At 40.1% G+C, this 26,553-nt stretch overlaps 1 protein-coding gene across 2 annotated transcripts; it reads right to left on the bottom strand.

The window, feature by feature from the left end:
- Positions 1 to 597: 597 nt before the first annotated feature.
- tnpo1 (transportin 1) lies at positions 598 to 25,796 on the bottom strand. 2 transcript variants are annotated; one of them, XM_078270978.1, is made up of 25 exons: positions 25,689 to 25,796; positions 25,414 to 25,539; positions 23,690 to 23,765; positions 22,965 to 23,114; positions 22,469 to 22,575; positions 15,892 to 16,025; positions 14,805 to 14,886; positions 13,779 to 13,901; positions 12,989 to 13,107; positions 12,543 to 12,603; positions 11,550 to 11,721; positions 11,201 to 11,353; positions 10,871 to 11,096; positions 9,843 to 10,014; positions 9,318 to 9,404; positions 9,069 to 9,176; positions 8,245 to 8,403; positions 7,368 to 7,455; positions 7,183 to 7,281; positions 6,948 to 7,043; positions 5,073 to 5,148; positions 3,971 to 4,070; positions 3,802 to 3,876; positions 3,070 to 3,209; positions 598 to 2,916 (listed from the first exon to the last, which is right to left on the bottom strand). In XM_078270978.1, exons 2-24 carry the CDS (start codon positions 25,516 to 25,518, stop codon positions 3,102 to 3,104), a joined length of 2,676 nt encoding a protein of 891 aa, XP_078127104.1. In that variant the 5' UTR covers positions 25,519 to 25,539; positions 25,689 to 25,796; the 3' UTR covers positions 598 to 2,916; positions 3,070 to 3,101. The 2 variants fall into 2 exon arrangements, with proteins under 2 accessions (XP_078127104.1, XP_078127105.1); XM_078270979.1 differs by having other exon boundaries at positions 25,414 to 25,536; positions 25,689 to 25,782.
- Positions 25,797 to 26,553: the final 757 nt, after the last annotated feature.

Raw genomic sequence — 26,553 nt, 5'->3', positions numbered from 1 at the left:
CTTCATAGAAGGTCAAACTTATATTAGCAAATTATGTTTATAATATTATCTTTATGAGTTGTCAACCTATTTCTTTGCTTTTAAATTAGGTGTTACCTGTTTCTTTAGATGCAGTAAACTGTATATCTATTGCAAAACACCAACAAAACCTCAAAGTATTTGCTCTCAAGGCATTGTGTACACATTACACTAACTGTTTACCATAATCTGATAACAATCACTTTTGACAAAAAGTACATTAAGTATGTGCAAGTTACCATTTTATTCTTCCCCCTGCCTTGCAACTGTAATCACATTTGACAGCTAGCAGTGTTGCACACATATTAACATTAATGTCAATTAACACCCAGTTACCCATTTTTAATATGAAGTTTTACTACTCTTAAGTTGTTGAGAGGAGATGCATGAAAGCGTACACATTGGGGAAATGATAACAAATAACACTGAACACAAACAACCTGAGGTTAACACATCGAAAACACGTATTCAAGTAGTGAAACACAACTACAATGTATAGCAGCAGTCAAGTCAGAAATACAGCACAGTAATGGTGGGGATTGTTTTGCATGTGTTTTGTAGACACACACACACACACACACACACACACACACACACACACACACACACACACACACACACACACACACACACACACACACACACACACACCCCATCAAGCCATGATTACTAAATTTTTTTTTTTGCATGCCAAAGAGCTGGAATGTGACAGACAAAATCACTTCAAAACACAAAAACGATGTGGCACATACAAGTATTTGCCTCTGTATTCCATGATGCATTATATCCTGTATTTACTGTTTACCTCATTAATGTTAAATCTAAGGATCAGTTATATATTTTATTTCGTATTGTGAAAGTTGATCTAAGACACTTTCACAAACTAATAACCCTATTGCGTCGAGAAATGCATTAGGTAAATACATTTTAGCAGCAACACTGAATTTATGATCTGTTAACACTAAGGTCATATTCTGAAGGGTTTGGCTACATCATTATACATCATATTTCAAGCACTTGCAATTTAAATTTTAAGTGCATGTTATGTGCATCGCAAAGGGTTAAAATACTGCAGTTATTACTCTGGCCAGCAGAGGAACAATGACTGGCAGGGCATTAAAAAAACAACTAAAACAAAAATCTTCTTATCTCTCCAACCCATCATGGAATACATTAAGGCTATCTGTAACTTAAACACGTACACATTTTATAAAATATAACAGCGCAAAACAACCAGAGACAATAACATTGTTGTAGTTTCACAGTATTTAAAAACTATACATCCAGCTATGGGGTAAAAGTTTAGGGCGAAAACTTCAGCAAGATTTATGTGAAGTTATAAAAGTCCCAATGTTGCAATACATAAATGGTTACGATGTACTTTTTAACCTTTAATTGAAGCTCCCCTCCCTCCCGTAATCCCCTTCCCGCTATATGTTGGGCTGTGAGGGGCCACCAACATGCAAGAGATGAAAGTACCCCACAAAACACAACCACCCAAAACATTATACAGTCATCCTCGAGATCATGCTTTTAGCACAAGAAGCCAAACAACCAAGAAGAAAACTTCAGTACATTGACAAATTAACATATTTAACATTCATTCGATGGACTGATGGTTCTGACCGCCAGAGTCACAAAAATCACTAAGACGGGATTTGTGTCATTGTGTTGTCTCCTACGACGTTCTCCTTCATTTCTCCTTCGTGAGACTCAAGACAATAAAAAGGATTGTAAGCATCTAAAGCTCGCTGATGAACGGCCACGTCACATTCACGCCACAAGACCAAACCGAGAGATTCACTCCGACGTTACACCACAGCCAAGATTTTAAACATTTCCGGAATTCGGTGTGTAAACCCAGTCATGCTACGTTACAGCTGTTTGCCGTAATTCTCTGGTAGAGGAACCAAAAAAAAAAAAAAAAATACTGTAAATAGATAAATTACAAGGTCAAGGAAGAACCTTATCACAGGGCAATGACAGCTGTCGAATGTAACACACACCACTAATGTTCCACAGCTTTTCACAATGATACAAGCATGCTACCCATTCCCAGAAAAGCTGCTCTTAAAAAGAAAATCTTGTGCTCTCCAGTGACATAATAAACAGAGTTTGCCCAGATAAAGAATAGAAACACTGAAAATGGTGATAACTTATTCTTGGTGATATGCAGCATTATAACATTGTATTCTCCAGAGTCGGATCCACTATGATGCTTTCTTAGCATCAGCTGCTATTCCTTAGATTTAAACTATCCTTGTATTTAGAGAAAATACCTCTTGAAGAACCTTTAACTTAACTCAATAAAAAAAAAAAAAAAAAAAAAAGAATAATAAAAAAAAAAAGAAAGAAATACAGTCTTCTACTCCACTGGTAGAATTCAGTCGTTCTGAAAACCACCACATGCCTTTTACCTGGCTGACATGATAATGAATGCGTATCTGCTCTGAAGACCATTTTCTGCATCTTTCAATGTGCAAACTCTTCATCTAACCAAAATCAAAGAGCAAATGCTTCACAGAGTTTTGCACAAAAAAAAATCAGTTTCGCTTACATTTCTTTTCAGTCGTTCAGGTAACAGAAAATATGATGTTTGGGGGAATAAATGCCAAGAAAAAAAAAAAGGTGATAGATTTCATTATTTCTGATTGAGATGTGATAACGTGAATTTTCCTCCCATGATAAGGTTGTTCTAGCAGTCCCTTCCCCCCCTTTGCCCGTGCAATGGGGGCACTGAGCACTGCAGCTACCACCTCCCTCCCACCCCGTCCTTCAGGTCAGGGAGGGGTCCGCACCCCTTCCCTCCCCTCAGCAGGCAGACCCTTCCCCCCAGTAAAGGGTAACATGTTCCCTGGGTAAAAGAGGTTCCCAATATTGTCTCCCATAGTACATGACCTGTGTGGAGAAAGGAGGCCTCATTAGAATGCAACACAATCCTACAGCAACATTTCTTTTGTATTAAAAAAATAAATAAATACTGAAATCACAATGTTTTTCAATTCTTTTTTTTTCTACGATAGCAAATGATATCAGAGGAAGGATACTGACCCCAGTGATGAGGCACACTGCTGCGGAAACAGTTACACCCCGTAAAATGTCGCCAGCCGTTCCTTCAGTGGCATGGGGAACTGATCTGAGAAGCGCCTCCAGTTGTCCTCTCCCACCTGGTTCTTAAACCCATGGAGGATCTGAAATCAAACACCAGGAGAAGTTCACACCAAGTCGTAATGGAGCGCTGCCTTTTTCAAAATAGATCCTGTGCATGACAGAGTTATTGCCAGTTTCAAGTGTAGACACCATGCCATTCCTTCCTTTGGCCACTGGGGGGCAGAGATTCAAGAGTCAAGATTTTTATTTGCCAATTTGGGCATACACCAAACAGTCCAGGCACATAGGAATTCTTGTGCAGGCTCTTTGAGTCAAGTAAGAAGGGCAAAGAAAAGCCGACTAAAGTAGAAAAAGATTATGCAAGATGAATAAATTAAAATAAAATAAGACAAAAAAAACTTAGATACTGTACAAAAGACTGCAAAAAATATAATAACGTATGAATACTGTAACTGGAGGATACAACTATAGGGGGATATTGCATTTGTCACGAGAATAGTAGTAGTTCACAGTAGAGTGAAGTGGTGAGGATTATTGCACAGGGAGTGACTGAGTGAGCGAGTGATCATAAATGCATCGGTGAATCTTTTATTTTTGCAGAAATTGTACTCAATTAGATCAGTAATTTGAATTTGTGTTGGGAAAACAAAACTGAGCCTTTTCAGCTTTTACCTTGTAGAACATGTCTCTGAGGTCGTCCTTTGGATTTACCCAGGAGGCCACTGCGTCACAGAAGAATATAAAATCCTGTTCCAGAGAGGAGAGGTGAGGCAACATTTCAACTTGCGGAGCAAACTGACAACACAATGACCACGCTAACCATCATGTTGCTGGACCTCACCTGCACTACGCCTCCCGGGTTCACACTGATCATAGTGCAAATTCCTCTGAATGCAGAGTCTTTCTCCTCATTGTCTCTTATATTTCGTAGAGAGGTGCACCTGACAACGGGGACGACCAAATTTAACATCAGAAAGAAACAACAACAACAAAAAAACTATTTTAGAAACTTGTATAAATCTCCTAACAACTGCCACTATGAATGACTACTGCAAATACCTATATGAATTCACTAACATTCTTATTTGTGAGAAATCAACAAATATAGCCTATTTCTATCCTTAATACAAATGTAATGTTTAGGTGTTTTCTTATCATCATTAAGACTTGTGGTCCTTATCAGCAGAAACACATTAGACTCTATGTATACATCCATGGGAGGAGACAATTGTGTCTATAATGATCTGAGAGATAACCACAACAAGTCAAGCATGCACACAAAACAGATTCAAATTAAAGTGGTTTTTTTTTTACTTTTAACAAAACTACATTGAGTTCTTATAACTTCACTTTTGTCTATGAGCAGTGTGTTCAGCAAAACCCCATCTATAGCACCTTGAAAATAACATTACGTTTCAAAAAAGATTGACTAGAGAAGGTTTGGGGTCTTTTCTTTTTTTTTTGGGACAGGCACATGCAGCTGGGTGACTACTATATGAGAAAGGAATTTAGGAAATGCTATTTTGCAGCAAAGACTGCATCCTTTCTCTGTGTTTGAACCAGCAGGCATGTGACAAATCTGATCCCATGCATCTTTTAGGTTAGCGAACAGTTAACAATGACAAAAAAACAACTAGAAATTAAACAAATTAATGTATAATACATGACAGTGCTACTAAGGCAAAAAATCAAATCAAATAAATAAATAATGAATCACAAGTAGGACCTAAAAGAGGACAGGGTTAGTCACATGGTTGGCAATGATTACAAACTGATAAGAAGAAAAAAAAAAGAAATAGAAAAAACAACTGAAAAGACTTCTTTTGAGAAGGAAAGTGAGGAGTGAGGAGAGGAGAGCAAACAGGGCAGAACAGGAGACAGACGAGAAGATAGGAAGAAAGCAGAGAGGAGATGAATTAAATAAAAGATTGTATAATACACACCAGGGTCTTATAAACTGCTGTAGCATGGGTGCCACCTCTTGAGGACAAACGTAACCAAGACGACCAATTGTTATTGCTAAGGTAACGCAATCACGGTTACACACCACCAAACGCCAACCAAGACATGAGCAATGAGGAGGGGAGGAGAAAAATAAAGAAAAAACAAACAACTCAGAGACATAAATCAACAGAATCTGTGTATGATAATAAACAGAAGATTTCACTAGTGTTGATCATTACTGCCCCTTCAATCACGGGGAGGAATGTAAAATATGACACTCTAAAAAAAACATACAACACGTTTAAGGGAGAACACATTGACAACTTTGACAGGACATTCATAGAAAAAGGCAAACAATGGCATCTGCTTTCACAAATCATAAAGATCGAAAAGCTATTCAGATCTATTGATAGTGAAACTAATTCAAATCCATTAGCTTGATTCCAAATGTAGGTCTCAATGTGTAAGACACAAGCTTGCTAAGGTGTAGCATGTGTATGTGACTGGCCTTTACAAGAGCAGTTCACTTGGGCTTTCAGAGATTTCTCCCTTAAACTCACAAATGTTAATTTTTCATAACAAACAGAAAAGTTATTATTATTTTTTGCTCTTTTGAAAAGAAATGACAGATTACTCCAAGCCAACTACATGGAGGGAGACTAGTATCCAGCACAGCAGGTTCTTATGAGGCAGAGAGGAGGGAGGACCTAAGTTTAAGAGACACAAAACTATGCAACATTCTCATTAACAAACAGGCATTTATGAACAGTCCAATGACACATGCAGAAAGCAGATGGTATGCTCATTAGAATAAAGTTCAGTGCAGGATAAGCTGATCAGAGACAAAGTGAAAAGTGCCACCATGCTCTCTGCGACTATTTACTGCCACAGCCACCGTTGACGGACTGTGGTGTTATGTGGCTGTCTTATTTATATTTAGTCAATGAAGTCATTTTGTATCCGTTGGTTCACTGTCGTGTTTTCAATTCACACACTGAAAACATGCAACAAATTGTGAAAAAAGTTCAAACATGAATAAACTGTTATGAAAACTCAAACTGGCGTGACACGTTTATAATTATCATGTATCCTGCATCAAACATTGGCCATTCTTAACAACATTTAACATCTATTGGCAGATATGCATCCACATTTAAAGAACAGTAAATAAAAGCAACAAATAAACTGACAGCAAACAAACAGGAACACATCTACAGAGTCCCTAGATTTTCTTTAATTTAGGCAGGTTACACTTCACCCTGGAATGCACCTTTTGGCTGAGATGGTCTCTTTGACTCATCAAATCATAGTTTCCATTATTATTCAATTGGTAAAAACAAGAGCACGGTGTAACCTTCTGTTTTTAGGCTAGGTGCCCTACATTTAGTCAGTTTAGGTGTCCTCTCAATCATTTATGAGTAGTTATTGTTTAAGTGTTCCGAAAATGTCAGTCTAACAGTTAACTATGTGAGGCTGTTGTTGTTCTGCTTCAGTATTCTACTTCACCTGATGATGCACAGTCAGTCCACATTAGTTAATTCCCAGACTGGGCACTTACATGGCTCGCTCGATCCAAGAGTCTCAACAATTTCACACCAGGGCTTGCCCACGGTATCGTTTTCTTTTATCTCCATGTACAGGCCAAACTGCCAGGTTACAAATCATTAGCTGAAATAGTTTGCATACTTTGGTGAAACCAGCCAAACCTGTAAGGCCCATGGCTTGGGAAAGGTTTTTTTGGATAGAGCTTAAAGGGCAGGACAGGCACCCTAGTGAAGTGTGGTGAATCCTGGCTGAATGGACCTGAGTGTATGAGCACCTCCCTGTGTGTGGTTGACCTGGCTGGCTGGCTCAGCACTGCCACCGAGTGGTACCTGTGTTCTCCAGTAGAGTCTTTGGGGTATTGGGCCTGTTAATGATCTCCACCAGCTGGTGCAGCACCATGGCAATGTACGGCTGCATTTCAGACCCTAAGGGTGTAGGAACAGTAAGAAAGCATGGAAAGAAATCTGTTGACTGTTTACTCTGGTGACTCAGTATTTTTCATAACAAAATATACGGTGCGAATGGTGACATGTAGTGGCATTTAGTTGAAATCGAGGCACTCACCCATTTGTATAGATATCTCTCCAATTGCCCATGTTGCATTGTTGCACACTGATATTAGTTCTGGGTTTAAATTAGTACCCAGTATGGGCATAAAATCAGCTGGAAGAAGGAAAGTGAGCCAATTTAGCAACACATCAACAACTTATGGCCAAACAGCGACTCAGAGTGAACTGCACAGAACATACCGATGCATGGTTTGACGTGCTGGAAACAAGCCTTGGTTAAATCCCCAAGCAGAGCAAAAGAACTCTGACGCACTTCTGGCATTTTGTCCTGAACAGTTGGAAAGAACAACAAAGGTGAACAATGCGAGTGAGATTAACAGATTATCAGATAAGCGGCATGCTATTTACTTTCTTTACCTGCATCAGTGGTGGAAGAAGTATTCAGATCCTTTATTTAAGTAAAAGTACTAATACCACACTGTCAAAATACTCTGTCACGTGGCCGGGTTAGCTCAGTTGGTAGAGCAGGCGCACATATATAGAGGTGTATGCCTCGACGCAGAAGGTCCAGGGTTTGAGCCTGACCGGGACAATTTTCCTGCATGTCTTCCCCCTCTCTATCCCCTTTCATATCTAGCTGTCCTTTCCATTAAAGGCTGAAATGCCCTAAAAAATCTAAAAAAAAAAAAAGAAATACTCTGTTACAAGTAAAAGTCCTGCATTGAAAATGTTACGTAAGTACAAGTATGTAAGTGTCATCAGGAAAATGTACTTTTAAGTATTAAAAGCAAAAGTACTCAAAACTGTTCTGTGTTTAATCGGCTAATCATTTCAGCTGTACTTGCTGTAATAATATAATAATAATGTATATTGTTAGTTTCATTTATAATAAACATTGTATTTTATAAACTGCATGTGTTTTGTGTGCAAAAATCTTAATTTGTAAAGTAACTTAAACTGCCAGATTAATGTAGTGGAGCAAAAAGTACAATATTTATCCCTGAAATGTAGTGGAGTAGAAAGTAGAAAGTGGCATGAAAAGAAAAGACTCAAGTACAAAATTTGTACTTAAGTACAGTACTTGAGTTGATGTACTTAGTTACATTGCACCACTGACCTGCATGCACTGGTACATGAGGGTGAGGATATTGCTACGAGCAACCAGCTCCTCAATGGTGCCTCCCAAACCCTCAGCCAGTCCACTGAGAAGATCCAAAGCCACGATCATGAAGTCTTTGTCGGGGGCCTCATACTGGTCTGGCTGTGACTGATAAAGCTGGACAGTAGAAACGAGGACAAGAGTGGGATTTAATTAACATAAATAACTACTGGATAATCCAATTACAATGACCTATAAAACCTTAGTTATTAAGTTGAGTTCTCTAGGTAAGTAAGTTAAACAATGAGCTGAAAGATCATTTCAAAGCTCCGTAGAGCTATTAGAGTCAGTGATAGTTATCTGTGGCTTTGTCACTATGAGCAAATCCTTTCATCTAACAATATTGATTTGATTCATTGTTAATACAAACATACTGATTAATCGCAGCTTTAAGTTTAGCCTGACTGTACAGGAAGTAGGTGTAGTAGAGGTTCCAGCAGCTCAAATGTGCTCGTTTTCCAATCCAATCCAAATGTATTCATAAAGCACATTTAAAAACAACAACAGTTGACCAAAGTGCTATACAAGCAGAGAGACCAAAAACTGAATAAGAACACAGTGAACACAAAAAGACAACAGTTTAACAGCAAAATGATAATAATATAGAAAGGCAACTATTCTAGTGTGTTAAAAGCCTGAGAATAAAAATATGTTTTAAGAGGGGATTTGAAAACAGGCAGTGTAGGGGCCAGCCTAATATGTAGATAAGCGGAAAAATAGTAAAAGTGTAGTGAGAGAGAGAGGTGTGTATGCGTACACAGTTAAGGGTCCTACACACTCACCATGGCTTGAGCGAGGGTCTTCTGCACCAGGTTGACACAGCGTTGGTACACAGGCTCGCAGTAGGGCAGGAAGCCACTCTGCAGGGCTGTGGCTACAGACGACAGACACTGAGGAAGGCAGGCAGCGGGGGTAGATACAGTCAGTTGCCTGTTCACACTCGGTTATCATCACAGAACTGAGACTGGCACAACGGACTCACTATCAACTAAATGGTTTGGGCAGGCAGTAACTTTGCATCAGAGACTCACTTCTAATAACGGGAAGAGATCTTTGTCTTCATCTTTCAGCTGGTTCCATTTCTGGATCAGTGGAGGCATCAACATCTGGATGTACTCCTAACAAATAACACAGATTAAATTAGTCTTTACACAAACACAGTATGCAACTAATGAGTGGGAAGGATAATTACAGACTTTAACGCATTCGCCCATACAATCAAACAAATCTAGGAAGCATAGGGGATTTGTTAATGCGTGTTTACAGTCTGGGCATGATGTCTGTGGTATGGTACTGTACAGTATCTGTTGTTTGTACATGCTGTCTATTTGTTTGTTTTTACTATGACTGCAGCATGGGTTAAGTGCCAAAGACAAATTTCCCACGATGTGGGACAATCAAGTTAATCTTGATCTTGATCTACACTACAACATCTGAAAGTACACTACTAGCACTACAAAAGTGAAATGGGGAAGAAGGAGTTAAAAGTATGCGCTAAGCAAATATTCCCATGTAAATGTGAAGTGAAACCGAGTCCATTTTTCTGTTCCGCGTACCGGTTTATTGAGATGGTGCCCCACTGAGTCTGCAAGTGTTCCTATGGCGTCGTAAAGAATCAGCAGATTTTTGTGCTGGTACTTGCTGAAAGCAAACACCAGTGTGTCCAGGATGAACGCCAGGTAGGGAACCAGCTCTGTACACGCCTCCTCCTCCAAAGTGGCAAAGGCACTAAAAAGAGGAGAGAGAAGAAAACATCATACAGCAAGCAATGCGTGGCTATTACGTCGTAACAACTTTAAGAAACCTGGATGCATTTCAACACCCGAAGGAAAAATGTCCGGGACACACCAGTCTCAATAAAGTGCACAGTTCCTAATAGGGGTGGGGGGAAAAAACGGAAATCGTATGTATTGTGATTATAAAAATTGATTCTTTTCCCTAGAAATAACTTTGTATAAAGTTTTCGGCGCATTTTTAGGCCTTTATTTGACAGAACAGATGAAGACATGAAAGGGGAGAGAGAGGGGGAATGACACGCAGCAAAGGGCCGCAGGTCGGAGTCAAACAATGGCCCCCTACGTCGAGGAGTAAACCTCTATATATGGGCGGCCGCTCTACCAACTGAGCAATATGGGCGCCTGATGTATTCATTTTTTTAACCAATGATTCACCAAAATATTTTCGGTTTATACGATACGGTTGCCGGCGACTACATCGTATCGGTTTCCAGCTAAACAGAGCGAAAGCAGAAAAAGCTGGAAATCCACGTTATGTACTTCTTTACAAATGAAATAAATGTCAGACTGACTGACTGACTGACATGTGCATTCTTCTTAGAAAACAAACAGTTTTTTAGAAATGTCTCATGTTATATTGTCTCTAGAAGTGTATTATTTAACTTTTGTATTTGTTAAAGAAGAATACTCAATACATGAAAATCGCAATACATGAAAATCACAATACAAAACAAATCGGCACCCGTCTATCGTGAAAGAATCAAATCGGAACAAAAGCACATCGTCCCAGTCCTAGTTTAAAAATGATGCTGTAAAATGACGTGGCTTTATCAGGACGTCTTGCTCACCTGCAAGCAGCCTCTTGCACACGCTTGTTGCTATCCAGAATACGTTTGAGCAGCTCTGTCATTAGAGGCTTCAGGTAAGTATCCGGGGGCTGGCTGACAACCCAGTGGGCATAGCGGCTGAGTGTCCAGCAGGTGATGGAACGCACCAGGGCCTTCTTGTCAGACAAACACTGCACGAGATGGGGAATGAGCTCGGGCAGGTATGGGATCATGCCCTGCATGCAGCCTGGAGACAGGGTTAAGAACATTGTCATTTCTTCTGAGTACATATTGTGGGGAAGACCGTACTCCCTATGTTTTGACCCCACTTCTTCCTCTTTCCCTTCTTACCTTCAGCGATAGCCCCCAGCACTAGGATACCAGACTCTTTAACTACCCACTCTGGGTGGAAGAGCAGCTCTTTGAGTAGGGGCAGAATGTGCAGCAACAGATCGTCCCTGAACACGTTGGCCAACACGTCCAACGCTGCAGCTGAACACTTACCTAATGTTTGGTGAAAAGTAGTGAGACATACATACAGACATCGAAGTGTGCGGACAAACATCATACAGACATCACAAGGTACAGAAGACACAAAAAAAAGACAAATGGTCAATACACTGTATGTTTCCCAGCTCTTTGTAAAGAGAGCGGGAGATGAACGTTGGAGGGAGATCTAGACATCTCCATTTGAACTCACGCAGGTTCCAATCAGAGATAGTATCATCGTCATCATCCAGTTCATCATCGTCATCTTCGTCGTCCTCGATCCCATCGCCCTCATGCTGCTGGGCAACTGTGCGGGAGCGATGGAAGCGTGGCCTGATGTCTTGCTCGTTGTCAGGAATGGCCTCGTCTTCCTCGATGTCCCCCTGATGCCGAATGTTCGGAGATGAAAGAAAAGTCATGTATGTTGCTGCTAAATATCTCTAATAAATCGGGACATCTCTGTATGTACTGTATGTGTGTGTGTGTGTGTCTGTCTTTGAAATATCTCATGAACCGTTCATCCAATCTACTTCACACTTGGTTTCCTGGGTAACCGATGAACTTGGGCTTAGGAATTTGAAGCAGTTTGGACCGCATTAAACTAAACAACCGAACAATAAAGGTTGGGGAAATTTTTTTGAAAAAAGCGCTGCCATAATGCTTGCTCTTCCGTGTCTACCCTTCACAATAAAAGCCCAGCTTAAATTCACAGAGCATTTTGCTAAGAGGAAACTCAATAAAAAGGCATTTCTAGCCTTCACAGTATGTCTGTGTTTACTCCACATTTTAATTGTTAGTCAAATCTGAATCTACATCGCTTTCTTGTCCATGTACTACAATGTTTTCCTCTGACTTAGAAGTACACAGTAGGTCAGTAGTAGGCTATACAGTGTGGTTGCATATTAGGTGCTTTGGGGTCCTTCTGTAAGTCATTTTGGGGTAAAATGGTTCTGCAGAAAGCTACAAGCAGCAATACCACAGGCCAAGCAATCGGGCCGTTCCAAACAGGCACATTTTAAACGGGCACTGTATTAGTTATTCTTTAACAAACAAAAATTGCCATTAAAGCCATACCAACATCTACAGATGTTTGTGCTAAAATGTATACATAACTCACATGTATTTGTACACCACACAGTCACCCAAAAAAAGGGCAATTCATCCTCCTACCTACAGGTACAACTATTTGGCTATATAAACTGACCTTGAGCAGGATGATGTCAATCTCAGAGTACTTCATCCCGTTGACAAGCACTGGAGTGAGCCTGGAGCAGAAGCCAAAGGGAAAAAAAATTATGAGAACAAAGGGCAAGGATAGGTCGGAGCCTACAAGCAATCACTCCCATGTGATTCCTGCTGTAGGCGCAGTTTAATGTGACACTGTGTGTGACAGATGTTACAGCTGAGGTCAACAGTCAGGGTTCTTAATCAGCCATCTTGAGGTGAGGAAGAGGAATATCATCCTAGTACAAGGTCTGCACTGATTTACTGGTCAAGGTTTCTATATATAAATCAACAGCTCTCAATATAACCACTGGAGTGTCAGTCTGTGTATTGTATGTACATTTGTGTGTGTGTGTGTGTGTGTGTGTGTGTGTGTGTGTGTGTGTGTGTGTGTGTGTGTGTGTGTGTGTGTGTCATTATTCTTACTGGGAGAGGTGTCCACAGAGCACTTCCTTACACACAGGCTGCTCCGCCAGAGTAAGCCAGAACTCACAGGCTTCCAAGGCAACATTTTCATCTTGGTCCTGAGTCCTCTGTAGCATGTACTGAGATGAAATAATAGGGAACTTTAGTCTTACATACTTTATATTTACAAAAAGTAATATTTCATTTAAAAAAACATCTGCAGGCGAACACAAGCACATCTGTCCACCGGGCGTCATCGGGAGCGTATCATTAAAGAATGAGAGTGGTGATATTCTATCTTTGTTAATGTCAACACATCCCATGAAAAGACAAGTATTTATGCCACCCTAGTGTTTATGGGAGGGAGTCAAAATAAACTACAGTGTCTATGTTTATCATAAGGAACATCCAGTGCAACGGTGTGGCTCACTAGGTTTGTTTCAAATAGTTTCTGAACAACGATGGAGGTCTATGGCACCCAGTAATAAGCTAGACAGACAACACTTGTTGGTAGGGTCAATTCATTATTGTTTTTCATGTTTTATGGGAAAATAATAAAATATTCAAATATTGTAAATAAATATAGAAAATCACCAGACCTATTCTAGAAATACATATATCTGTTATTCAAGTATTTAACTAAGCCATCTTCTTCCTCTCTCACTTTCTCAGTCTTTGTCTATGAGTCCATAGTCTATATCCACCACGTTCCAATTTCTATAATGGTGTGTGGACTAGCCAGACCCTCCTCCGCAGCGCTGTGGAGGAAGGTCTGGCAATGGGGGACTAATAACCCCCCAAACTCACTCACCTCTATGATGTTGTGCATGTGTGGCAGGAGACGGTCCAGGCGAACTTCCAGCAGCATGACTAGAGCTCTGCACACATTCTTCCTCACTTCTGGTTCCTCATCCGTCGCCAGTGCAAACAAGTTCTACAGAGGATAGGAAGACACCAGCGTCAAATGTCTTCTTTGCACCGTGTGAAACAACGACAACTACTGCAAACGATAATAATAATAATTGTATAGCATGTAAAATAAAAAGTGCGGCCCAGAACAAATATGACAGGGGTGGGACAATGTCAATACAGTATTATATCACATGATGTTTTCTTGTGACATAATTACAATGGTACCAATCTTGGGCCAACATTTAATTGAGTGTATTTTGCTATGTTTTGTAGCAATGTAAAATATATCCAAGTTTCCATATGGCATTACAGCAGACATGTTATCTCTGTAACTGTTCTGCTATTTTGTATGTCAGCCTCTTGCCCCGTTACTACTGCTTGACATTTTAAGGACGGTACATGTTGCTATTTAAAGCGCCAAGACGCTAGGTATTTTGTTACAATGTTATATACAAATGTTACCCTGGGCATCATTTTGGGCTAGCATTTTATTTAAAGTTAATGATCTGTATCTCTCCTCCCAAAGCTCTAAATATAAATAGCACATTCAGCAAAAAAATTAATAAATTAAGAAAAAAACAATTTAAAAGGCCAGAAAAAGGACTAAATCAAATTAAAAGTAAAGCCCAACCATGGCTTGAACCTGTTCACATGGGCTTTAAAAAACGACAACATGAGTTTAAAGAAGGGATTTAAAACAAAGGCTGGACAAAGCAACAATCAGAGTCGAAAAGCACAGACAGACTCTTAGTGCAGTAGATAGCATTTAGTGAAGTGAGAGATAGTGACCTGACAGAGGGAGGTAAGTCTCACTGAGGCTAGACCGTCTGTCTTCCAGACAGTATATGTGTGTGTTCATTGTTTTGTCTGAACACACAAAGGCACACAAAGACAAAGTGTAAAGATGCATTCCAGTCAGACTTGCCTCAATGAAAGGGTCAATGTGCAGCATGAGAGCCTGAGTCCTGCTGATGATGAACTGATTAACGCACGCAATGGCATGAGACCTGCAACACAATAACAACCACTTAAGAACCACACAAACATGTTTTCCTCACATGTCGGACACTATGAATGCAGCCCCTGTCTTCTTCTCTGCTCCTAACGCCACCTCCAAATATGAAGACGTAGTTTCTTCTGTCTACAGGCCTGTTGCATTAGGACACACTGAGGCTTTACAATTACATGGACCTTTAGTCCGTCTTGTAAATATACAGCACGTGTGGTGAAATGTATTTGCTTCATAAAACATAGTAGATGATTGATGATTTATAGGTTTAGATATGTACCAGATAGAAATGCTCTGAATCTTAAGAAAGGGGGAAAATATAAATGATGGCCTATTTTTCCACTTAAGATTTGAAATAGTCATAATTATATGCAACAAAGTCAGAAAAATCTGTACAATAAACTGTTGACCATGTGTCGTCAATACGTAAGTATAACAGAATTCATGAACACTTTAATTGCAATGCCATAGACCCTCCAAACCAATGATGTCACTGTTGCAGATTTAATTGGAGAGAATCATGTTCGATGAAGACATGATTGAAATGAAACCATATAGTCCAGGGGTGTCAAACATAGGGCCCGTGGGCCAGAACCGGCCCGCCAAAGGGTCCAATCAGGCCCACTGGATGACTTTACAAAGTGTGAAAATTGCTGAGAAGTAATTCATTACCACTTTAATCCCAGAGAACATCAGAGTTATTTTTAGGTAAATTTACGACTTTAATATTAGAATGTTTTTTCCCCTCTCTCCCGGGTCCGTAACATTATTATTTTTTCCTACAATCGCCTTAGAACGCTGTCGTAGCAGAAGCAACTCGCGTTTGCCAACATCAAGCTGACAAGAAACTCTGTAGCAGATGAAGTTTCTGATCTTTGTGAGTGGTTTACTGTTCTGGCCCACTTGAGATCAAATTAGGGGTGATTGACCCACTAGCTTAAATGAGTTTGACACCCCTGTTATAGTCAATGCAAATAGAAAGCTTAGGAAGAAAACTTGATACCTAATCTTAGGACTGCTGTGCTTAAAAAACTGCAAGAACTTGGGGATCATGATGTTCAGAGGACGATCCAGTATGTCACTGTCCAGGATCTCAGCAGAGTCCTCACAGATCTTCTGCAGGGCTCCAAAAGCTCCCTGGGGGATAAAACATAAGGACGGGTCATATAGGAGGATCTTCTTCCAGTGTTTTGCACAGTGCGAGTGCTCAAAAATGCGTTCAACCTTCTCATCCATAATCTTCAATAGGATTCATCCCCTTCTGCTCTAATAACCTTCAAACTGTTGGCAAGCAGTCATACTTACACACACACACACACACACACACACACACACACACACACATACACACACACACGCACACACGCACACACACACCTCTCTTTCGCATCTCTTTCTTTATGCTAGCTGCTTGACTGATGGTTAGTATGCTTACAATATGCTGCAGACTTCAGTGTCTCTCACAAAAATGCAGCCTGAGAAGCAGATACAAGAAACAGCACAGCGCTGACACTGACGGTGTCTGAAATGTGTTTCCATGGAAACCATCCCCATGTCAGCATTCCTTTCAGATGACAGATACAGAGGTCTAAAAAAATGTGGAGGAGCCAAAAGAATGAAATAAGATGAGGAGGATATGGGGATACGATGTCAAAGACAAAGTGTAACCAAGGTGAACACAGTCATTTTACTAATTAGTATACAGATGACTGAATTTCACCTTGCAGGGTAGTGAAAAATGAATAGGACTGCTTCTTCTTTTTGGATGACATCAAAAATATTATGCATGCTACATTGACACAGACAAAAGCAAGATTGGGCATGTGTGAGACTTGCTGGAGTGGAAGCTTTGAAAATGAAAATACCAGATTTAGACATGATACAAGATTTAATGTTCTCATGGAAAGGAATGATGCCAGATCGTTGTTGAAAAACATATGTTGTGTAAATTGAGCTGAAATGATTAATCCTATTATTTCAATAGTTGATTAAGTCGTTTTTCAAGCAAAAATGCCAACAAAAAAAAAGGTTACCTTGTTCCAGCTACTAAAATGTGAACACTTGCTGCTTTTCTCTATTTTATATCACTGCATACTAAATATGTTGTACTGTTGGTCAAACAAAATATAACACCTGAAGAAGTCGCACTGCTTCCTGGGAACAGAACAGCATTTTCACTATATTCTGACATTTCATAGACACATCGAAAAACATAATCATCAGATAATGTAGCTTCTTTACATTTTCCAGTCTATATAAAAAAAGCAGAATGCTATAGGTATGCCTTGTTTTGTCAAATTAATAAGGGATTCATGCATCAGATATGAGCTCAGAAAGCACTTCAAATACTGAAATGTAGCTCCATTATAACTCATCCCATGTGTATGTAGTAGTAATGTGTGGAACCGGACACAAGACCGCTCCCACTGACAGCTAACCGTAATGCAGGTGTTTTGTGTGTCAACAGAGAAGGGCAAAGAAATAGGGTGTGGCCTTCAAGCATTCCAGTGATGCTGAAACATCGAAAATGTAATCCTCCCTTCAAGTCCTGCTATGGGAAGCATTAAACGTGAGAATGTAAGGCGTGCAGATGAAAGCGAGCCAGGGAAAAGAGAGCTATGCATTTAGTCAAATAAATCTCTCCTTCTCTTCCTGCTCTGGACATATAAAGAATGTCCCGGTACAAACGAGCACTGAGGGGACAAAGCATTTTCATATATGGTCGCTTCCTCCCCCTCAACCTGATCCTTACAACCGTCTTCCAACTGCCATTAATCACAACAGTAAAACTGCTGTCAGGCCTAAACCTATATAAAGCCTTCCACCAACATTACACTCGGCACCCAACACACCTGCTCCTGTCTTTTTATAGAGCATGTAGAGAGGGGTGCAGTGTGCTGGCCCATGGGGCTCTTCCTACAACTGCTGTTCTGAAACCACAGAAAAAGACAAGACCTATGGTGCACTGCAACTGCTGATGTTACCAAGGCGATGAGCTGGTGTTGATTTTCTTTTCCATATTATAGAAACTAGTGCAGTGCCTGTGCAAAATCTGTTTTTGTGTGTGTTTTTAGTAATGGTTGGTTTGGTGTGTTTGAGTGCTCATTGTTACAATTACACAGCAAAAGTTCATTTTTATTCAAAGTCAAAGACAGTCCAAAGTAGTGCTACTTTGCACATTTTTGTGGGTCTGAGGTGTATGTCACATTTTAGCTGCCAAAGCTCTGCTGCCTTCTTCGACCCTCTCTTTGTCTGGTCCTGCGCTGTGCTCACTCAGAGTGCAGTGTGAGGGGGGTGGCCAGAGGCTAGAGCGGCAAAATCCAATTTGTGCTTCTTTTACCGATATATATTTAACAATATCTTTTGCATTTCTAATCCAAACAACGTCAAACTTGGCAATGCACTACTACTCGTGCCCGTGGCAAAACACCTGTCAAGTTTGAAATCCATCGGACTAACGGTTCTAGAGATATGCGCATAACAGACACACAGACAGAAAGACAGATATTCCTGTAATTTATAGATAGATGCATGTACATCTACATGTTTGCTGCATATAAAATATAGTTAACACTATTTTATAAAGACAATGAAATACCCCAACTCAAGATACAACACAATAGTCAAAGTAAACAGCTACACGCCCCAATTAGATCATGTATCCAACCGACCCTCTCTATCCTCGCAGCATCAACAGACATCAGCTCAGTGTGGGACTGTACTGACTGCACTCATGAAGCAGATAATTTATTAACAGAGTGATCCTGTGCATACATATAGAGTAAATACACAACACAGAGGACGTGAAGACTGATCAAATGGCCCAGGGACAACGCATATCCATCCACACGTTTCTCGTTGCTTAGATTACCACGTGCACACTGCTCTGAAACTTACACTGGCAGCCACCATACATATTCCCAAAATAGATATCAAAGTGCGGGTGGCAGTTATAGTGAGGATTATTTAGGGGTCTCTATAGCAACATTCAACACCTTAAAAAATGTGTTTGGAATGCCATCGATATTTGCTGTCTCTGGTACTTTTACAAGGTCTGCTGTAGAGTCGACAGCATTTATTCTGGTTTTTGCACATCTGTATCTACATCTGCAAACATACATTTGAACTTTTCTGAAATATCTTTAAGCAAGAAACACAAACCATTCATTAACAATAAAGTAAATACATAAAGTGTAGTAAACTCTCAATGTAATGCCTTACATTTATTCACTTTGCTTTTTTTTGCAAAGTACAAATGAGGTACAATATAAGCCACAGTAGATCAAGGAGCTGCAACACTCAGTTCCATGTTCCATCTGACACAAAGGCCACAAGGCTGCAGGTGCAGTGTAGTGAAACACATATGAAAGAGCTTTTCTTGTTAAAAAAAAATAAAATAAAATAATATATGACCTGTGAAGTGATATGATAGGGGCTCCATATATTGTAAGTATTGTCCAATTCCTACATCATAAAACAGGCTTCACAAATGACCTGTCTGGTGTGGCAATATGTGATATATATATATATATATATTGCCCCTTTAAATCAAAAACCTCACATCTTGTAATAGTTCAAATCTATTTAAGTATCATTACTGCCATTAACATTACAGGAAACATTCACTACATCCATAACCCCAGTATATAGCCACACTGGTGGCTCTGCCAGACTGTTAAAGTATTTATAACACTTACTGTAAAAGAAACAGCACGAAAAGATCAATGGCAGTGCAAAATACCTTTGCTTCCCTATCACGATGATACTGGACGTAAACATGCTGAACAACAAACTTTATAATAAATAGTTAAAAACACTGACAGCTTTTAAATATATATTTTGCACCTGTTATTACAAGTTAATAAAGACATCCAGAACCAACTTGACCATCTTCAACATCAGACGCTAAGAAGCTTTCCAGCCTCCAAGCTGCTTTTCAAAATCATAGTGAGCCTTATGAGGAGTTGCTACGCTTGGTCGCCGTTCAGTGTTAAGCCTTGTACACACATACACTTCAAGATCCTCTGCAGTAAATAGCTGACCTAAATCTCGGCTTCTGATTGAGCTTCTGATTGAGGCCGGCTGTGGTGCTACAAGGAGAGCCATTTTTCGGTCACACCTCTTCCTCTTCTTGTCAGATAGTACAGTCAAATGTATGGACATTCAGCAAGAATGTAAAGGGTGGTGAGTAATCCTGCCGGGATACATTTCAAATGCCCTTCGACACAGCTGCATTTACATAGACAGTTTAACACATAGCCTAATGTGTGCGTGTTCTCCTGTGTAATAAATCACCTTCCCTATAATGGCTGATGTCAGAGGCACATGCAGCTGGCGGCATATTAACGACCAGGGAGCACATTCACACAGATCCTACATCCGCTACAAGCTAATGTATTGCAATCTCAGTGGTTGTTGCAATGGAGCATTTATCCACCATTTCAAAGTAGTAACTGTAGAAGCACTTCTACTTAATGCAATCAAGAATTGATAAGTATCATGCTGCAAAGCAATCAGAGGAGTTAGAGGTTCAATACACAGGATAATGACGGACTTAAGAGAAAAAATACAACTTGCCGTATAAGACAAAACAACACTGTGTTGTTTTAGCTGATGTGCACATTATAAAAGCTATTCTAGGGGATGACGTGCGTCAAGTCAGAAAAATGGGGTCATTATCGTTTTAAGGATAGAAAAAAAAATGAATGATTCCATGTTGAATAATCTGTGGTTGTGACTGCCTCTCCAGCTGTGAGACTGCCTTTAGCTCATCTAGCCAGCAGGATGCTATCCAGATGCTGCTTTATAGCTGAGCCAGCTCTCTTCCCTTTCCACGATAAATTAATAAACGAATAAACAGACAGGCAGCGCTGTGCCCAGACGTGCCTACTTATAGCACAAGTATGCTGTAAAACAAGATCACAAATGTGCATACACTCTCAGTCTCATCTCTCACACACAACAAAAGAAGAACCAAGTAATATTGGAGAAACCAAATTGAATGCCAATAATACAACAATTACATTACCACCAAATCCAAACAAGTGTAATCTCTAAAATATACTCCCATGTAGATACTGGTTTTGCCTGACCCACTGTATTCATTCTGTTTCATGCTTGGGATTTAGGCCTACAGATTAAACTGGTTGGGGGGCTGGGGGGGGTTTCATCATAGTATGTCAAACATGTTTAAATTTAGGAATTGAAATGTGGACAAATCCTGACAGTTCCCTGTAGAGTGAGAAATGGAATAAATGTGGCAGCATTCAGTCTTCAATTTCGTTGAGTTTTCAATGTTTGATGGTAACTTTGTTTGTTTTGTTTATTCAGATGTCATCTAACATCTCTGATTTATGCAAAACAAGATAGACATGCGCAAATACGTTCTCTCATTTTCATTGTGCTTTTATGCGTTAATTAAAAAAACGAGGAAAAGTCCAATCTTTACGGATTATGGAATTAAAATAGCCTCACATCATCACATCCCCTTCACCATACCTAGAGATTGGCATGGGGTACTTTCCATAAAATCATCTCTCATTGCAAATCAAACCAGCTATTAGGCTAACTGAAATAAAACCATGCCAATCTTTAGGTATGGTGAAGGGGATGTGATGATGTGGGGCTATTTTAATTCCAAAGGCCAAGGGAACTTCATCAGGATGCATAGTATCCTGGATCCATGAAATAACTGGCCTTTAAAAATAAAAACCTGCCTGCCTCTATGGGAATTTAACATAGGGGTGTACTTACTTATGCCCCCTGTATTTTAAGGAAGAACATTTATTTATTTACGATACGTTATTCATTCACAAAGAAAATTGGTGTCCTTAAAGACTGGATTTTTCCTCTTTTTTTTTTAATTAAGGCATTAAGAGCAATTTCCAAAAGATTTTTTTTTAATTCCTCTTTTTAGTCAACTTTAGCATGGGTGTCCTAATTTTTTCACGACTGTATCCTCCTGCTTTGTATGTAAACTTGTAGTAAGATTGTTAAGGTGTTCCATGCCATAGTAGCCTGGTTGACACCAGACCCTTCTCAGTTGTAACTGAGAGTGGGTCTGGGGAAGGTTCATTCACAGCCCATTTCCAAAGGGGCGTCACCAACGGACGACGCTCAAATGCCTCTGGGCGCAACTGGATACTCCTTCAACCAATCAGAGCAACGATCCAGGTGATGTAGTAGCGACAGCGGCATCAACGGGTTGCTGCGCTTTGGTGGCCATCATGTTAAATGTAAAGAAAAAGCTGCTTGCCGCAGCTGCGCTATCGTCATCGTGTAAAGCCCGCCTCAACGGTTGTGATTGGTGCCTCGATTTGGAAAAATTGGAAATGGGCTTGAATGGGCTCTTGGCCAGACTGACTTGCAGAGCAAATCTCAAATTTGCCGGAAGTTCGTCAGGGTTCTCCCAGGTTAATGCCATAGACCAGTACTAATGTCTATATGGGGACATCTTTTTTTGTCATCATTAGTACAGTTTAATGTCTTAAAGATGCACCCACATACTATAGGCCCCAACTGATAAGCAGGAAATCCCACAATCACAAGATCCCACCTACAACTCCCACGTTTATCCTCACCTCACATGTGTTGTAGTCCTCAGAATCCAACAGCAGGCAGAGTTTAGGCAGAAGCTCTGGCCAGTTTTGTAGCTCTCCCTTGGAGGCGATGGTGGTGATGAGGATACCTGTTACGGGAAAGATTAACTATTAAACTGACAAAACTACTAAGAATGCACAGACACTGCTTTTTTAGTGATTAAAACCAATACAAGGAAATACAAACAACCCAGAATGATAAGCTGGTGCAGCCCGGCCATACTCCAGCGCTGACACAGCACTGTGGAGCTGTAGGTACGGCTATGAGAGACTACCATAATTGATGTACTCAGTTGGAGGTTCAAAGTGACAGTATGTGCTGTGTGCAGATTTTAAAAAGAGAACTACACGTGGGAAAAATAATGCGAGATAAATCCCTTTTGTAGAAATGAACACACAAGTTATGACGTGTGATCATGTCATGTAGCATCTCTAAAGCAAGCCATCACATTCAGTAGACCCAGAGGATGTAACTTACCCACAGTGGCCCGGATGAGGGGCGAAGAGTCTCCGATGTTTTGGAGGCACTCGCTCTTGATGAAATCAGACACGCCATTAGGGAAGTTCTGATAGTGGGCTTTTACATTGTTCTTCAGTATCAGCCCACTTAGGGACCGTGTTGGTTCATCTTGGAAAGGGGGGAGGAGGGAGAGAAACATTTTTGTTGATCACAAGATCTTATTGCCTTCATTCAAACCAGCAAGAAGCAGAACATAAACGTAGTCTTGCTTTAACTGGGAAAACTAGATACTGAAATGATGTGCGGCAACAAGAACTATTAGTATGAAATACTTATTATTCAAACAATGTATTTAAATGTATTTTCCTTGTAAATTGGTAACTAATATCTGGACATATTATTCTCCTCAGTTCTAATTAATTGTGGCTTGAAGTAATAGCATCCTAAAATGTCTTAACACCACTTAACATTTCGGTCATCTACTGTGCAGACAGCCAAGCCAAGAGTTGAGTGGTGCCAGGAATTAGGTTTAAAATTAGAGTGACCCATATTCCGAGTGCCACATCATCTGTGGCAAAGATGCCATCGGGTCACTAGAGTCATGGCCAAACAGACCTGTCACTGAGCAGTTACATAAAAATGACAAGTCTGACGTCTCACTGTCCAGTACCATCAGATGATCTAGGAACACGGCACAGATACGAACAAATGACACACTGAAACGGACAAGACAGAGAACTTACCTTCTGATTTTAACTTTGTCAAAACAAATATCAAATAGTTGTTAAAGTCTGGATACTGGTTCAGCTGCTCAAGTCTCTGGGAAAAGTGGTTGAGGAAGACATGGTGCTAACTGTACGTATGGCATGTGAAAAAGGTTGTTAGCACATCATCACCGCAGCGTGTTACATGGTAGTAATGGCAAAAACAGATTCTTTCATCTAAAGATATGTAGAAAGGGCAAAGGTTCATGTGGTCATATGGTGGTATAATGTATGTGTGTATGTGTCAGGGAAGTGGGTGTATGTATTGTAGGGGGGTCATAAATATGTCAGTTGATGTGACGTAATATTGTACGTACCCAGACAGACGGCGTATTTAGGCTATAACAGCGTCTCATCTATGAGTTAATGATGCAGTGCCTAAGATAAGCAAATCATTTAAGATCAGGGTGCAACCAGACTAGACATAAGGGCCAGCAGCATGGAGCAGTGGACAATGATTGTTCTCTGTTATTGTTGAAAATTATGTAACACATTTGCATTTGACAGCAGTGAAGATTTATAATGCACTTTAAATGTTACACAGTTATAATTACTTAGCCACACATCTTCCAGAGAGCTTTCATGCCTGGTTATGCCAATCCCACTATATTTTATGTCTAGGTCTAATGCTTGCTGATTAGGTAGGTGTGTGTGTGTGTGTGTGTGTGTGTGTGTGTGTGTGTGTGTGTGTGTGTGTGTGTGTGTGTGTGTGTGTGTGTGTGTGTGTGTGTTTTACCTGCTACATCATTGTAGCAGGTAAAACATGTTTGATTTGTAGGTTTGAGTGTGAATGAATCCTAACAGTTCTATATGGGATGAAATGGAGTTGTTTGTGTTTGTGTTGTTGTGTGTGCTAATCAAGGTAGTTTTGTGAGAGGATTTACTTTATTCAGATTTCAATTGTGGCTAACATCTCTTTTTCATTGTCCTGTCACAAGAGAAATGTACATTTTTGGATGCTTGTGCATGCATCAAAACCTGTAATGCCATGCTTATACAGCATGTTTTTCGCACATAAGCTTTGTGTATACATTTTAGTGTAACACCCCGGCATTACTTTTAGAGACTGATGTTATGTTTATCGTGTAAGATCATTTATGCTAATGAGCAGACACTAATTGGATGTATGGTGACACCTTTCTACCATCATTTCTGACATTTCACTGTACAATTATACTCACGTGTAAAATGAATAACCTGTTTAGCTTTACGTTTGCCCAATGCCGTTAGAAGAGTAGGTAATGGATGGTATAACGTTACAGGAGTGTTGCATGAAGCAGTTGGCTTCTTTTTTTCCCTTTCTCTGCTGGAGCATAATGCAAAGTGAGGGTGTACATGGAGGCGATTAGCTGCTGGATCCTGGAGCCTACATGCGACGCTTGCTTGTAGAGTAGCGAACCGTTATATTAACCCAGCATAATTCACCGATCTCTAATGTTATAAATGGCCAGCCATGAGTAATTCAGCACGGCACGGCTTGGCCTGCTTTGCGAGTAGCATGTTGAGCTTTAATATCAGAGACAAAAAGCATCAACACCTGCGTACCTGCTTTCTTATAACGGTAACCACCCAGGCTAGTGTTAACGTTAGCTATCGCTAGCCTGTTGAGTCTGAGTCTGACATTTATTAAACACTAACAACTAACAAAACGTGTTATAATCATAGAGGTTGTTATAATCCATGTCTGGCTTAAGAAAGGATACTTGCTGGACGGATCTCTGTGTGGACGTATCTGGTGACTGAGACTCTTTCAGCAGCTGTAAAATTTGTTGAAGTCCTTGCTCGTCTGGCTTCCACTCACACTCCATCTTGCTCTAACGTTACTGCTGCTGCGGATAAAGAAATAACATTGGCTGACACAGAGGATTTGTTATAAAACGACTCACTAACGCGTAACGTTACCCCTAAGAGACGAGAACACGTTATCGCTACATTATCTATGCACATAAAATCATTTTTGATACAGAAATGATTTTACCTGTCTTGTCTTAGCCGACGTTCTCGAGCGAAGCTGACTTTCTGGTGAAATGTGACCGTCTGTCTGGGTTTTCAGACATGGGCCTTTTACAGCAGGCACATCCGTTGAAAAACCTGTGTCTATGGAAAGCCAGGCAGTTCAAAAATACGTTATTTCTAACACGTTAACAGACAACGCACAAACAACGTGTTGTCCATGTGTTGTTAATGTGTTATTAAAGTGTTGTTTATATGTTAATTTTTCACATTTTAACAACACGTTGACAACACGTTAGTCTCACATTGCCAGACTTATCTCCACAGCCCTGTGGAGTAAAGTCTGGCTACACCACAGATACATTCTAGGATAGGAGAAAAACAATTCTTGGTTGTTCTCTAAACCAATCACAAGTGTCTTAGGGGGGCGCTAAGTTCCGGATGCAGCGACGGTGCCTCTGCAAAATAGTCTCAGGAAGGAACCTGTTCTGGTGGAACATTTGCACCCTGCAAAAGAATACAAACAACATGTTGACAACACACTGACAACACGTTAACAACACGTTGTTTGAACGTCGTCTACGTGTCATAATGTGTTAGAAATCACATTTATTTGAACTGCCTGGCTTTCCATAAAGGCCATACTGATATAGACTGACGGCTGAGTGGTCCTAGTGCTAGACAGATCACTCAAATGTTCACAAATCTGGTTGGTTTATAATTTAACAAAAGGTTTTTGACATATGCGTATTATCAAAGCCCTTTATGTCAGAGACAGAACAGCTGTGAGAAAAAGTCTACTACACAAATTATTATTATTATCAATTCTCTAAATATAACAATTTCCTTCTAAAGTTTATGTACTTTATTTTTTATTTTATTTTTTACTA

The sequence above is a fragment of the Sander vitreus genome, chromosome 16 (genome assembly GCF_031162955.1).
Source record: "Sander vitreus isolate 19-12246 chromosome 16, sanVit1, whole genome shotgun sequence".
In the NCBI taxonomy this organism is placed as follows: Eukaryota; Metazoa; Chordata; class Actinopteri; order Perciformes; family Percidae; genus Sander; species Sander vitreus.
This window is presented reverse-complemented; position numbering and strand designations above follow the sequence as displayed.